The sequence below is a fragment of the Colias eurytheme genome, chromosome 4, assembly GCF_061535395.1.
Source record: "Colias eurytheme isolate Ceu_HAF_F1 chromosome 4, ilColEury1 Martin Lab GWU primary, whole genome shotgun sequence".
Lineage (NCBI taxonomy): Eukaryota > Metazoa > Arthropoda > Insecta > Lepidoptera > Pieridae > Colias > Colias eurytheme.
Genome location: NC_142983.1, coordinates 7,350,394 through 7,364,718, shown reverse-complemented (window position 1 = coordinate 7,364,718; position 14,325 = coordinate 7,350,394). Strand labels below are relative to the sequence as shown.

Here is a 14,325-nt window from a genome sequence, read left to right as displayed (position 1 = left end):
GTATCGTGTACGCTGTATGTTCTCCAATTAAATAAGTAATCCTACCACTTACTAGCATCTAATTCCATTAGAATTGATTGAAATTAATACAACTAATTGTTGAAATGGGAGTTTTTATGGCGTGATTTTTGTAATAATTATCTCAATTCCACATACATTGATAAATACAGTGTTATGTCCTTATATTAATCAATATTCTTTATAGTATTTGTTTTAATGCATTATTTCAATAATTATAGGTCAATAGGTTCGGTATGGTATGACGCATACAGCTGGATATTTGGCATAACTTGGCCATTACTCGTCCAACTTGTGTAACTTATGCGAGCTACTCACTTACTGACCCAAAATTACTTGGCAAAGGATAGACACGTCTTAGCATATTATCATCTAATCGATATTACCAAAATTTTTATACTTAAATCTTTAGAATCGAATATTTTTATTTAATTTAAAAAGAAATAATCGCGAAAAATGTTTCGCTTTCTTGTGTTTGGTTCGGGTCTTTGAAATCTGTCCCAAAACTATATCGAATTAAAAAAAACACGATTGAAATTCGTACACATAATATTTAAGATTTTAAATCTTTTATTATTTACAACAAGAGCATTTGTTATAAGAACTTTACATAACATGATAGTTGATAAACTCGGGTTTAATTCGCTTTTACAAGGGTCAGTGTTAGGCGCATGCGTGTCAAAGGTCGAGCATTTGTGTCCAATGACGACCGTAGTTTCATGAACGAGTTCACAGATGGGAGTCGCATTCAGTGCTTGAGCTCTCTCCGCGTAAAACTTTACTAACGGCAAAATTTTGACATCGCCGTGATAACAGTTACTGGAGCCAGTTTGTGATTTGATGCAAAGTTACCGCGTATAGACACAAAAATGCGGTGGATAACGGCGGTGATCCTCTTGAATTTTATTTATTCAGGTAAGTTTTAAAGTTTGCGTCTAAACTCTCGCAGGAGAGACCGACGAAATTTTCCAGCGGGTTTTTAATAAAAAATTGCACTCCAGCCAAAACGTTTAAGCTGCGAAAGATTCGAGTCACGTCGCAAATAAACTTCAAGCAGTCGGACCGTTATCCAGAAATATTTCCTCGATGCTAATGTAACGATGAGATAGTCCTTTTAACATTTGAAAAGAAATGAAGGAACGAATTGTTTGATTAAAAATTAGTTGACTTTGTAACTCTAATCTAATTTATAATAATCGTTTATAGTGACATTCGGTACAAGGACATCACTATATCTTGTTTTCTTTCTAGAGAGATCTTTGCGTTTCGTTTACTTGCTTTAATTGATATGCTTTTGGTCAAGGGCGCATATTACTTTGCGTGCAAGAAATATGAGCTGTATAATTTAATTAATCGTTTTGAATATTTTCTGCGTTACATAAGAATGCTCAGGACGTGTAATTTACCTTTATTTTAAATCTTAAATTTAAATACCTTAAATGGACAAACATTATGGGAAACAAAAATAATACAAATTTGAAATTTAATACATATAAGAACATTTTTTAAATACTAAAAAAGTATGAATACTTTCCTAGCGTTCGATGAAATAGAATATAATATTATTACTTTTTTCTTTTGATCGTCCACGTAACAATGGGCCAGCTGCAGCTATCAGCGTGGTTTTCAAAGGAAAATGACCAGCGCATATATTTTTTACTTTCTGTATAAGAGTAGATAATATTGTAGCGACAACTTAATGCAATTCAATTAAAATTAAAATATTTTTTAAATTGTGATAAATTTGCGAACGTGTTTCTGAACGATTGATGAAATTGTTGTGCGTCCGCTTGAACGTTATATTTAAAATGTTAATTAAAAATTAACTTTATTTAAATCCTGTGTAATAGTTCCACTAACAATAGCACAATCAAACAAGTTTTATAAATGATTGAATGTGTTTTCAAAAGCTTCATTATATTCAATTAGTTATTTAAATTGATGATAAATGTACTATGCGTTAACATAAAATAAATCGCTGTTCTGTATGTACGGGGAAACGCAATAATCGCTTTATACGAGTCCCGTTGTAATTGGCAGGTCAGTCGGTATGTCAATAATTATAGTTCGTTCAACTAATGAGGTTACTCACCAATAAAATATCATACGAATGACGCGCCTGTTCCAAACTACAATGGGATATAAAAAAAATCGGATATTTTTTGACGAATGGCCTTTCTACTAATTGGTAAAATTGACATTTTTGTGCATGCACATTTAGCAGTTAATAAAATGGAGACATGATTGGTTTAAAAGATCATTGCTGAGCAAAAATATAAATAACTAGCGACCCGCCCCGGCTTCGCACGGGTGCAATGCTGATACTAAATACACTACAGAAAAATTGTGAACGTTGTATAGGTATAAAAATATAGCGGCCCGCTCCGGCCTCCGGCATCGCACGGGTATAAAATACATAGCCGGGCGGCCGCAAACGCTACGTCCTGCAATTTTTTTAAATCTGTAATATCTTCGAAAATATTCACTTAGATCATACGGTGTAAAGGGCCATATAGATCTATATTAAATGAACAATGTATCCATGGTATTTAATTGGTTAAGGATTAATGCTGTATTGGTTAAAATCGCTTCGAAAATTAGCCATTATTTGTCGTAAAAAGTAAATGACAAAAAAAAGTTATTGTGGGTTATCCATAAGAGATAGACATATACCATCGCGGATTTTTCTGTAGACCTTTTCAATGTGTATAATACTTAGTACATTATTTTGATAAAACTCGTAGGGTTCAGCCTGCGTTTGCAATGTAAGCGGAATAAATGTAATTTTTTACGACATCACATTAGAAACCTCAAGAATAACAGTACTTCTCCACTACTTAATGGATCTTATTATACATATAAACCTTCCTCTTGAATCACTCTATCTATTAAAAAAAACCGCATCAAAATCCGTTGCGTAGTTTCAAAGATTTAAGCGTACAAAGGGACATAGGGACATAGGGACAGGGAAAGCGACTTTGTTTTATACTATGTAGTGACTAGTGATAGTGATAGTGAAGTTGACGGTATTTTTAACCCAAATATGTACTAAACTATTTGTGAAATATTTGTACATATACCTCGAATAATTAAAAGTCCGTGCTTATTATTAAAATTTCACGATAACATTTTATTGAAATTTTAACGTTTCATGATACATTCAATAGTCTTTCATGATATTTTAATTATCGGAAAAATTTAATGATTCAAATTCTTCCGATCGGTATTAATTTTTATCAACACACAATATTGATGGAAATGTTGAGATTTTGCCATTATGTATCGAATGTAATGTAATCATGAACTAATATAATATATTGATATATGATACTATGTTTAGATGAGCAAGTAATGTTTTGATCCCAAACTTTACATATGTATTATGTTACAGTGCGGGCGGTCCTGTAACAAGCAATTGCTTGAGGATGCTTATATGCTTATACGTTTACATGCAAACTGTTAAACTGCATTAATTGGATGCTGTTTATGTAGACATTAGTTTTATCACATGATATCCTTCGTCTACTGAAGCAAAATTGTTTATTCTTTCATAAGGGTTTGTTACAAGATTTAATCTTCTCCGACTAGTGCGAAGAGACGAATTTCAAGTATTGTTCAACTTTTAGTGTAGCTTTAATAAACACCAACCAAAACTGTCTGAATTTACCAACGAAATAAGTACAAATTATGAACAAGGATGCATTTAAATACTTATATGTGTAGTTTCCAGTTTGATCCTCTTTAAAAATGAAGATAAACTTCATAAAACAAATTCAATATTTGCGTCGTTAAATTGGCACAATGTAATGAAATGAATACATAGACTATGTCACGAATACACAGGCGAGTAATAGTTTTTCATCAGTCGTAAAGTGGGAGCGGCCGCCTAGCCCAGCAGGACAACGACCTGATAGCCATATTGCTGTTTTACAAAGTCAACAGAAATATATAGGAAGTAATAATGTTTAAGATTGTGGCCTTTAAACCTTTGACCCCTTGGAGTATGCTGTATGCTAAGGCTGTATGGTACGTAATCTATTACGTAATTGGTTATGTCTTACGTTAATTTGGTGGGCATCGATTGTAATAGGATGATAATACGTAAATAGACTGCGATAGCAGTCTATGTACTCTATGTAGTTAATTTGAAGTTCTGTATTAGAGTTGGAGAGCAAATACACTCTCCTCCCTGATATAATTTTGTTGCGTTATAAAGAGGCGATGATTAGTTTTCAGGGAACTGAATGATTAAATTGATATGATACATACCTTAGAATATTTTTTTCCTCTACTATATTATGACGAAAATATACCGAAAAATATAGAGCACAATATTGTAGTGTATTTCTACGTAGCATGTTATCGTTTCACCGGCAAGTTTGAAGTCGATCCTTGGTGGAACTAATAAAAAGCCTGGGTCTCTCAGGCTACAAAAGATTGAGTATCTATTTGTACATAAAGAAAACTCACGGCGTGTTCGAAACTATAAAGTTGTCAGCAAAATTCTCATACTTACAAGTTATAAGAGAATCAGAAATGTACAGCGTCTTTATAAAAAAAAACACTTGCTTTTATTTATTTACGAAAGAACAAAAACAACATAATTATATATCAATTGCTTGGTTCGTTGTGAATTGTGAGAAACGGCTTTTTAGAGGATTTTAGAGTGGCACACAGCGCTCGGGCTTAAAAGAGCTCTTTTAATACCGTGAAAAAGTGGCCTTATTTCGCTGCATTGCTTATTGTGAGGAAGGGTTTGGAGTGCCAATAATGCAATAAAAAGAGGATGTATTCTATCTCACTCTTTATTTCCAATAAATACTCTAACAATAATTTTATTCGCGAGTTAGTGTAGGTTAGGTAAATTTAAGTAGGTCAATGCTAATTGTATAATAGATAAAAAGGATATTAATGTGCGCAATATGTTCTATGAAAGTGTTGTCATCAAATAATCACGTGGTTAGTAGAGTCGGGTGTCAATGTGCTCCAATTCGTACATTTAAGTGAATTTTTGTGTAAATGTAATCAGCTGATTGCTAGATCGCTAATTAATGAAGCGGAAACGAAATTATGGGCGTACCTTTTTGGACCTAATTATTTATTTGCCTATTATGCTAATTGTACATGATCGTGTTATGGAATGTTACATGCAAGAATTATATACCCTAATTATTATACTTTACGTTGTAAAAGGTGAAATTGCCAACATTGTTGCGTTAGTATTTTTTTAGCGTTCAATCACTTTTCTATTATATTTTACACTTTTAACATAAAGTAGTAAAAAATCGATAAATTGAATAATATTTTAAGTATTCTTTTTAAAGTATTCTTAACAAACAGAAAATACATCTATTAAAACTTTTGCGTCTCTGTCCGTTAGTTGCTGATGTTGTAAAATTAAAATTACTTACGTCATAATATTATATACCTAGTTCATAATTAACTTAACTTGACCGTGTAGTTAATTATTGCTTTATAATTGACTATGGAATTTGCGTGTATTATAGATATTAAATCTGGAGGCGCATTCATGATAATCCTCGTCAGGCACTCGAAGCGAGTTAACGACGTGCTTATAGCAGAAGTGATCATTATCGTTTGTGGACGGACTATCCTACAGTTAATGTACAATGTACATAGAAGTTCATAGAACTAGCTGTGGCCCGTGACGTCGCTTGCACTGAACTTCTAATAAATACTGACTTTAATTGTCTTTTGGAATTGAGGATATTCCTCTGAGATTTAAGAGAGTCTATTCTACAAATAATTTAAATATAAACCACACATATAGCAGAGGTATCGCCTCGAATTATTGAAATCTCTGAATAGGCTTTTAATAGATTGCGATAATGTTATGGAGTGTGTCAAGAATTAAATAAACTTTTTATAAGTTTACTAAATCAAAAATTGTTCGTCCAAAAATGATATAAGTATAATAGATTTATGATTGAAGCTATGATTGCAGATACATTTATTCAAAGTAATGAAAAATATATTATACCATGTCTGGTGCACTACATACAAAAGTCGATTAATGCCATCCGTCTACCAATAGATGCCGCTAAGTGTATCATTTTAACCAGCAAAAAATAAAATTAGATTTAATTGCAATTTCATTGCTTTTTATAATTTTTTACATACTTTTGTAAATGGAACCTACCTATTTAATTTAATTTTCACTCGATTTTAACTAATTTTACAGAAAAGTTTATATTCAAAACAACGCCATCTCATGAAACTACTATAAACAAGTTATTCTCCTCCGATTTGGCGATGCTAAACGAATACTAGAGGGCACTACAGACGTTTTTACGTTACTTTTCACGTTTTTAACACAGACTAATAATAATATCACAGACCACAGACTAATAATAATATACTACGTTTTTAATACATAACCTCATTGCCTTTGCAGTACCTATAAAAAATATTGTAAATGGGTTAAAGCCGTTATTAATTATTACTAACTGCGTTCCTGTAGCGGCTTATATTTGGTAGGTACCTAGTGTATTGATCGTTTTCATACGAAAAATGAATTGTCGGAAAACTTGCGAGATTGTGTGAATATTTGATTGCAAGATCTCATTACAAAATAATATACATAATACAACCTATACTTAAACCGTAGTAAGTATATTATTTCTAGTCACATTTAATTATAAGTATATAAATTATAAATAAATATTAAAGGACAATATTACACAAATCGACCTAGTCCCACAGTAATCTCAATTAAGGCTTATGTTGTGGGTACTAGACGACGATAAATATAATTTAATATTTTATAAATACATATATAGATAACACCCAGACCCAAAAACAAATAATCAAGTTCATCACACAAATATTTGCCCTGACCGGGGATCGAACCCGGGACCGTCAGCTCAGTAGGCAGTTACTTTACCTCTGCGCCAACCGCGTCGTTAAGAATATCAAGAATTCATAATGAAAACATCATAATGATAATAAATCGAAACTAAAGTTAAATACCTACCTACGTCATCTTGTTTTATTTTCTAAATAATCCTATCAGATTACCTTTATAATTTATTTTTTCTTTATGCGCCTAAAATGAAATATTTCGACATCGATTCCCATAAGAATGAAGTAAGTATTTTCCCGTTATAAAAAGTAGCCTATGTTCATCAGGTAGGTATAATTTTTGCTTCGAATGGTGAAATAATTTTTCAAATCAATCCAGTAGTTTCGGATCCTATCCAATACAAACAAACAAACAATCAAATCATTTCTGTTTTGTAGATAAATACGAAAGTTACTCCGTCATAGTAGGACAAAATAGAAAATAGTGGGACCACAAGAAAATAGGTATTCCCGCACGCGTCTGAACCGATTTTGACGGAAATTTCGATATACATACACGGTACATACCTACGTTGAAAAAGGACATCTCAATTTTGTTGCATAAATAGGATTCAAGGTGTAGGAACAGGGATTGAATAAGGCACACGGTTGAAGCCGTAGAATGAAAGTTGGTAATTTATAAGATTAATTTATTGTAAAATAAACTACTTCATTTTACTTAAACATATTCTATTTATCATTCATTGACTTATCATAAACTTTTGAGTCTAGTTAGGTACTAGTACCTATTATGTGAAAATTTTGAAAAAAATGTTTTCTTTAGGAAATTATTAGCATTAATTACCTTGTCTTGTCATTAATTTATTTACCTACTTGGTAATAATCGGTCGAACACTTGTTTAAAGTTTATTTTCCTTGTCTTTTCCAGGTAATCTAAATTATTTAATTTTTGCAGTAGGTAATTAATTCATTTCGGCTTGAACAGACAAGGCCATTAGGTGAAGCGAGATTGCCAAATATGGGTGATCTGTAGATTGCCGTCCTGCTGTCGAGCGTTCGCGGTACGGACGCCGCGCTGTTGCCGCACTGTGCATTTTGTATGAAAACAAACGACCGGCCGTGCGCCGTACGACAAACGCACAGCTTCGGCACTGTAGCGACTAGCGGTCCGATACGAAACGCATAAATTGAAAGAGCCATAAGTGTTGGAACAACATTCCACCACCATTTAACCAGTTTGACAAATATTAATAATTTTCGTTTCCAATACCGGAGACATATTTTAAAATCCTGTTCTAACCCTGCATTTGTATCGAATTACAGTTTACACATAAACTTTAATTAAATATTTATTTTATTTACTGGTTATAATATAACATAACATTATATAGACCCTTATTTTCTGCCTATTTATCATTATAATTATAAACATTGTAAGTATATGTTAACGGAAATGTATGTAATCCGTCATTGTATAAAATTCCCAGGAAATGTATGTAATTCCTAAAATCGCATGGAAATGTGTGAAATAAATTATTTTATAGTACACATTTCCTAGGAAATCCATATATTACCTAACTAACAGTCGGAAATGTAAAACATCTAAGATATTGGAAGGTACGCGGGACGAGGGGTATGTATGTCGCAATCGGATTGTATAATCCGCCGAATTACAAACGGCCGGCATTTTGTAATATGCCGAAAATTCGTAATCAGAAATTTTTGGTTTGGATAAGGGGGTGGGTTAGGTTAGGTTCGTGTTTTTTAGAACTATACAGAAATAGGAGCCCCACGAAGTGGGGCTCCGTCGGCTCGCGACCGTCTTTTTGTAGAATGTTTGAAAAAGACGAATTTCGGCATATTACAAAATGCCGGCCGTTTGTAATACGGCGGATTATACAATCCAACTGCGACATGTACACGGGGACAGCAGGACGAGGGGACTGATTACCTTAAGGACGCTGTCACAAATCTGCGTTATAGTCCGGGATACATCGTCCATTTTTGCAAGTGATTACTATCAAGCTAATTTTTCGTGAGTAGCTTTATTTTGATGAGATGCCCAATAATTTCATGTACGAAACTCTTGTTTGTGGTAGCTACCAGAGGAAACAAGGATAAAATATTTTGATTTGATGGTTCTCAAATATTAATTACCAACTGAATGTTTTTTTTTGTTCAATCTCAAGATTATTATCTAAATTATTCGAAAAAATATTTGTCCTACAAAATCTATGGTTTGATCAAAGAGTCCCCCTTTCCAATGTGTATCGATAACGAAGTCATCATAAATGATTACTAACCAGCTGATTTTTTTATTTTCACTTATTTAATACTTGTATAATTCAACAGACATATTGTCCTACAAATTGCGTAATAAATATTTGGGTACCGTCAAATCAAAAATTTTTATCCTTGTTACCTCTGTAAGCTACCACAATCGAGAGTTTCGTACATGAAATTATTGGGCATCTCATCAAAATAAAGCTACTCACGAAAAATTAGCTTGATAGTAATCACTTGCAAAAATGGACGATGTATCCCGGACTATTACTCAAATTTAGGTATATTTAACGTCGCAACGTGGTTCGCGGGACATCACGCTCACGTAAACATAGCGCAATCCATTTTATAGACCATCTTCATACTTGATATTTTTTTTTTTATATTTTTATTGAAATTGATTCCAGAAGATTACTGGGAACTTTAAAAAATTCATTTTGTTACTTTTATTAGTAGGTACGATCCTTATAAGTATTTTAGTGTATTCAACCAACTTAAAAAAGTGGGACTATTTTACAACAATTTGAATATGAATTGTATTATTGTATACAATATCGAAGCTTTTTAAGAAATGTATAAAATACTTTTTTAAGGACGCTGTCACAAATCTGCGCTACTCAAATTTAGGTATTTAACGTCGCAACGTGGTTCGCGGGACATCACGCTCACGTAAACATAGCGCATTCCATTTTATAAACCATATTCATACTTGATATTATTTTTTTTATATTTTTATTGAAATTGATTCCAGAAGATTACTGGGAACTTTAAAAATTCATTTTGTTACTTTTATTAGTAGGTACGATCCTTATGTGTATTTTAGTGAATTCAACCAACTTAAAAAAGTGTGACTATTTTACAACAATTTGAATATGAATTGTATTATTGTATATTGTGTACATATAATTCATAATATATCGAAGCTTTTTAAGAAATGTATCTATAAAATACTTTAAGAATTATTATCATACATAATATTATGTTACCGGCAATATATTAAACCCGGCATTGTATTTGTATGCAATTCTTAGTAAATGTATGTTATTCCGAGAAACAGTCGGAATGCAATAAATTAAATTCGTCACATTACCTATATCTTTAAATCTGAACTTTTCCTAAGTAGCAAACACATTTGCAAATTTGGGTGGTTTTTGGGGTAGCTATTAACCAATATGAGGTCAAAACTAAAATCCAAGATGGCGCCGACGAAAATTTGAAATCTTTTCGTCATGGGTGTCATTTTCAAGGAGTTGGAGTAGCTATTAATCAATATGAGGTCAAATTTAAAATCCAAAATGGCGCCGACGAAAATTTGACATCATTTCGTCATGGGTGTCATTTTCAAAGTTTTTGGGGTAGCTATTAACGAATATGAGGTCAAAACTGAAATCCAAGATGGCGCTGACGAAAATTGTACATCTTTTCGTCATGGGTGTCATTTTCACGGTTATTAGGGTATCTATTAACCAATATGAGGTCAAAACTAAAATCTAAGATGGCGCTGACGAAAATTTTACATCTTTTCGTCATGGGTGTCATTTTCATGGTAATTGGGGTATCTATTAACCAATATGAGGTCAAAACTAAAATCCAAGATGGCGCCGACGAAAATTTTACATCTTTTCGACACGGGTGTCATTTTCATGGTAGCTATTAACCAATATGAGGTCAAAACTAAAATCCAAGATGGCGCGGACGAAAATTTTACATATTTTCGTCATGGGTGTCATTTTCATGGTTTTTGGGGTAGCTATTAACGAATATGAGGTCAAAACTAAAATCCAAGATGGCGCCGACGAAAAATTTGACATATTTTCGTCATGGGTGTCATTTTCATGGTTTTTGGGGTAGCTATTAACAAATATGAGGTCAAAACTATAATCCAAGATGGCGCTGACGAAAATTTGACTTTTTTTCGTGATGGGTGTCATTTTCATGGTTTTTGGGGTAGCTATTAACGAATATGAGGTCAAAATTATAATCCAAGACGGCGCCGACGAAAATTTTACATATTTTCGTCATGGGTGTCATTTTCACGGTTATTAGGGTATCTATTAACCAATGTGAGGTCAAAACTAAAATCCAAGATGGCGCGGACGAAAATTTTACATATTTTCGTCATGGGTGTCATTTTCACGGTTATTAGGGTATCTATTAACCAATATGAGGTCAAAACTAAAATCTAAGATGGCGCCGACGAAAATTTTACATCTTTTCGTCATGGGTGTCATTTTCATGGTAATTGGGGTATCTATTAATCAATATGAGGTCAAATTTAAAATCCAAAATGGCGCCGACGAAAATTTGACATCATTTCGTCATGAGTGTCATTTTAATGGTTTTTGGGGTAGCTATTAACCAATATATGAGGTCAAAACTAAAATCCAAGATGGCGCGGACGAAAATGTTACATATTTTCGTCATGGGTGTCATTTTCACGGTTATTAGGGTATCTATTAACCAATATGAGGTCAAAACTAAAATCTAAGATGGCGCCGACGAAAATTTTACATCTTTTCGACACGGGTGTCATTTTCATGGTTTTTGGGGTAGCTATTAACCAATGTGAGGTCAAAACTAAAATCCAAGATGGCGCCGACGAAAATTTTACATCTTTTAGACACGGGTGTCATTTTCATGGTTTTTGGGGTAGCTATGTAGGTATTATCAAATCCCCAATGTAACCGTCGATAAATAGGTATATTTTTCTTACTCCTTTAAAGTAAACTTAAATAAAATAACAAAAACGTAAACAACTACAGTTTTGTAGAAAGTCTTAAAAAAACAATTTTAAAGAACATTAAAATGCATATTTAGAATTTAGAAATGTAATATAAAACGCAACTCTGTGGCAATCATCATCTGTGTTTATATTCTGACAGATATTATTAACTTTAAATATATTCGCTAATCTATATTTAAAATATAGTTTATCTAAAACATTTAAACGAAGAGAATAAAATAAAAAAGAACGTGTGTGCCGAAAAAAGTGGCAGGAGTGAATTTTCTTTGGCGAGATTCATAGATACCAAAATCGCCGCCTTGCTCCATAACGCGACAGTATTACCATGGCGCGATCTTGAAATTCGATGACCATCTTGGATTTTAGGTTTGGCCTCATATTCGTTAATAGTAGGGATGTAACGATACATGATTTTGCCGATACGATACCGATACCGATATTTGTAGTAATGTATCGGCGATACCGATACCGATACCGATATCGATGGCTTGGTAGAAAAATAAATAGTGAATTATGCATAAAAAGTTACCAACATTTAACAGAGACAACTGTTAATCGTATTCTTTTAAATAAAAATGCCAAATCAAAAAACAACAAAACCATTTATTTTAGTATTATTATTTTACGAAGTCAGTTAAACTTTAAGTAATACACATACAATCAGTACCTAATAAAAGTTTACTATTCTGCCGTCCTTTAACTAGAAAGCCGTTAAGCCCACGAAGTGAGTTTCGAGTAAATGCAAAAAACACGGAAATCATTATTTCTTAAAAATTATGACACTTACAATAATTATTGTGAGATACATCGATCGACATTTAATTATATATAAATATTAGTTTTTACCCAGAAACTGTTACAATTTATTTTTAAATTCACTTTTTCTCGTTTAGTTCAGCATAATAATCTGAAAATTTTAACTATTTACTGGACAAGACGGCCGTTCACATACCATAGCGACTTTTTAGCTAAGTAATTTAGTATTTTTATTTTCATTTTGTGATTTTTTTTTTATTTAGTAATAAAATGCTTACCTAAAACGTCGTTAAGCTACTATAACTACTTTTAAGCTATGACTTTCGTTTTAATTTAAATTTCAAAAACTTTATAATCAGCGTTTAAGGGTTTTTGGATGCTTTTGTACTATGATTCTATATAGTTGTACTAAATTTTAATCTTACTAATGTTAAAAATTTGCTGCTGTCTGAGGCTTTGCTCTCGGGAATTACATCCTCTAGGTCAACCATCAACCAATGGAAAGGAAAAGGATCAAAAGCTTTTAGGTTTAAGTATTAAGGATTTAAACACTATCTAAATTAATGGTTTTAGCGTCTTATTGTGAGTAACAAGTATTTTAAACTCTTTTACTTAATGACTCTTTTAAGTTTTCGATAAAATTAACCTTTATTTCTCGTCATGTTCACGTTTATTTCATTACAGTGGCTCATTAACCCATTGACCACCGAGCGGCCCGATCGGGCCGAGACACAATAGATTTTCTATTGTGTCTGTGATCCGAGGACTGACGGATTAAGGGGTTAAGATTGAGATAAATCTTCTCGCTTTTCTTTTTTGGAACCGTATATTCATTTAGAATTGCAATTTTAACGTTATTTTATAAATATTCTTCTGCGAAGTTAGTCTGCGAAAGGGTTAAGATTTGAGCCGTATTTGTAAAAAATACAAATCTTAATAATCTAATACATATAAAGATAAGAAAAAATAGCAATAGTTGCAAAATGGACTCCCCGTCAGCGGGTCAAAGGTAGTGTACTCCTAACAATTTTTGTATCACCATCTCTAGTACATTGCTTGACAGTCGATTACTAATTCCACCCAAGGGGTAAATTACATAATTAATAAATAGTTTTAAAAATTAAATAGTACAGACTGTCTTTCTTCTCTTTCTCGGTTACAGAGACAAATCAGAGTCTAAACAGAGAAGTACGATTGAAAGTTCGCACTGTCGTAACCATTACCTACCAAATTTTCGTAACTTTGACTTGTTATATTTTCCGTAATTTAGCTGCTAGATTGTTTAAAACTTAGTAAACCTGATCAGAAACAATACGTCTTGTAAAAGAAAATCAAAAACAATCGGTACTCTGCTTGGGAGCGACATTATTTCATCATCACTCTCATCCCCAAAACTGATGCATCACCAGAATCGGATACCTGCCTTTTAGCTTAAAAATGAGGGTTAGCTGCTTTGTAGCTAAGCAAAAAAGTGTTATTAGAATTTTTCCTAAATAAAATTACTTAACTAAAAAAGCGTTAAGGGCGAGTAACTGCAAATAAGGTAAGGATTTCCATTGGAATCGTTATATGAAAGCATATCATAAAGCAGTTATAGTCCTTTTGCGTCCCTATAGTCAAGTATAATCTGATAACGTACTTTTAGTCAAGTAAAAAGCTAAAAAATAATTATTAAATCTGGCGGTTAAGGTACTTTTAAGGAA

General features: G+C 32.6%; 1 protein-coding gene across 1 annotated transcript in view; it reads left to right on the top strand.

The window, feature by feature from the left end:
* The first annotated feature begins 748 nt into the window (after window positions 1-748).
* Window positions 749-14,325, top strand: part of LOC149909065 (limbic system-associated membrane protein-like) — a 116,814-nt gene continuing 103,237 nt past the window's right edge. Inside the window, exon 1 of the mRNA XM_090120671.1 lies at window positions 749-933. Within this exon, the coding sequence (XP_089976797.1) occupies window positions 888-933 (46 nt within the window). The 5' untranslated portion in view covers window positions 749-887. The remainder of the gene's footprint in view (window positions 934-14,325) is intronic.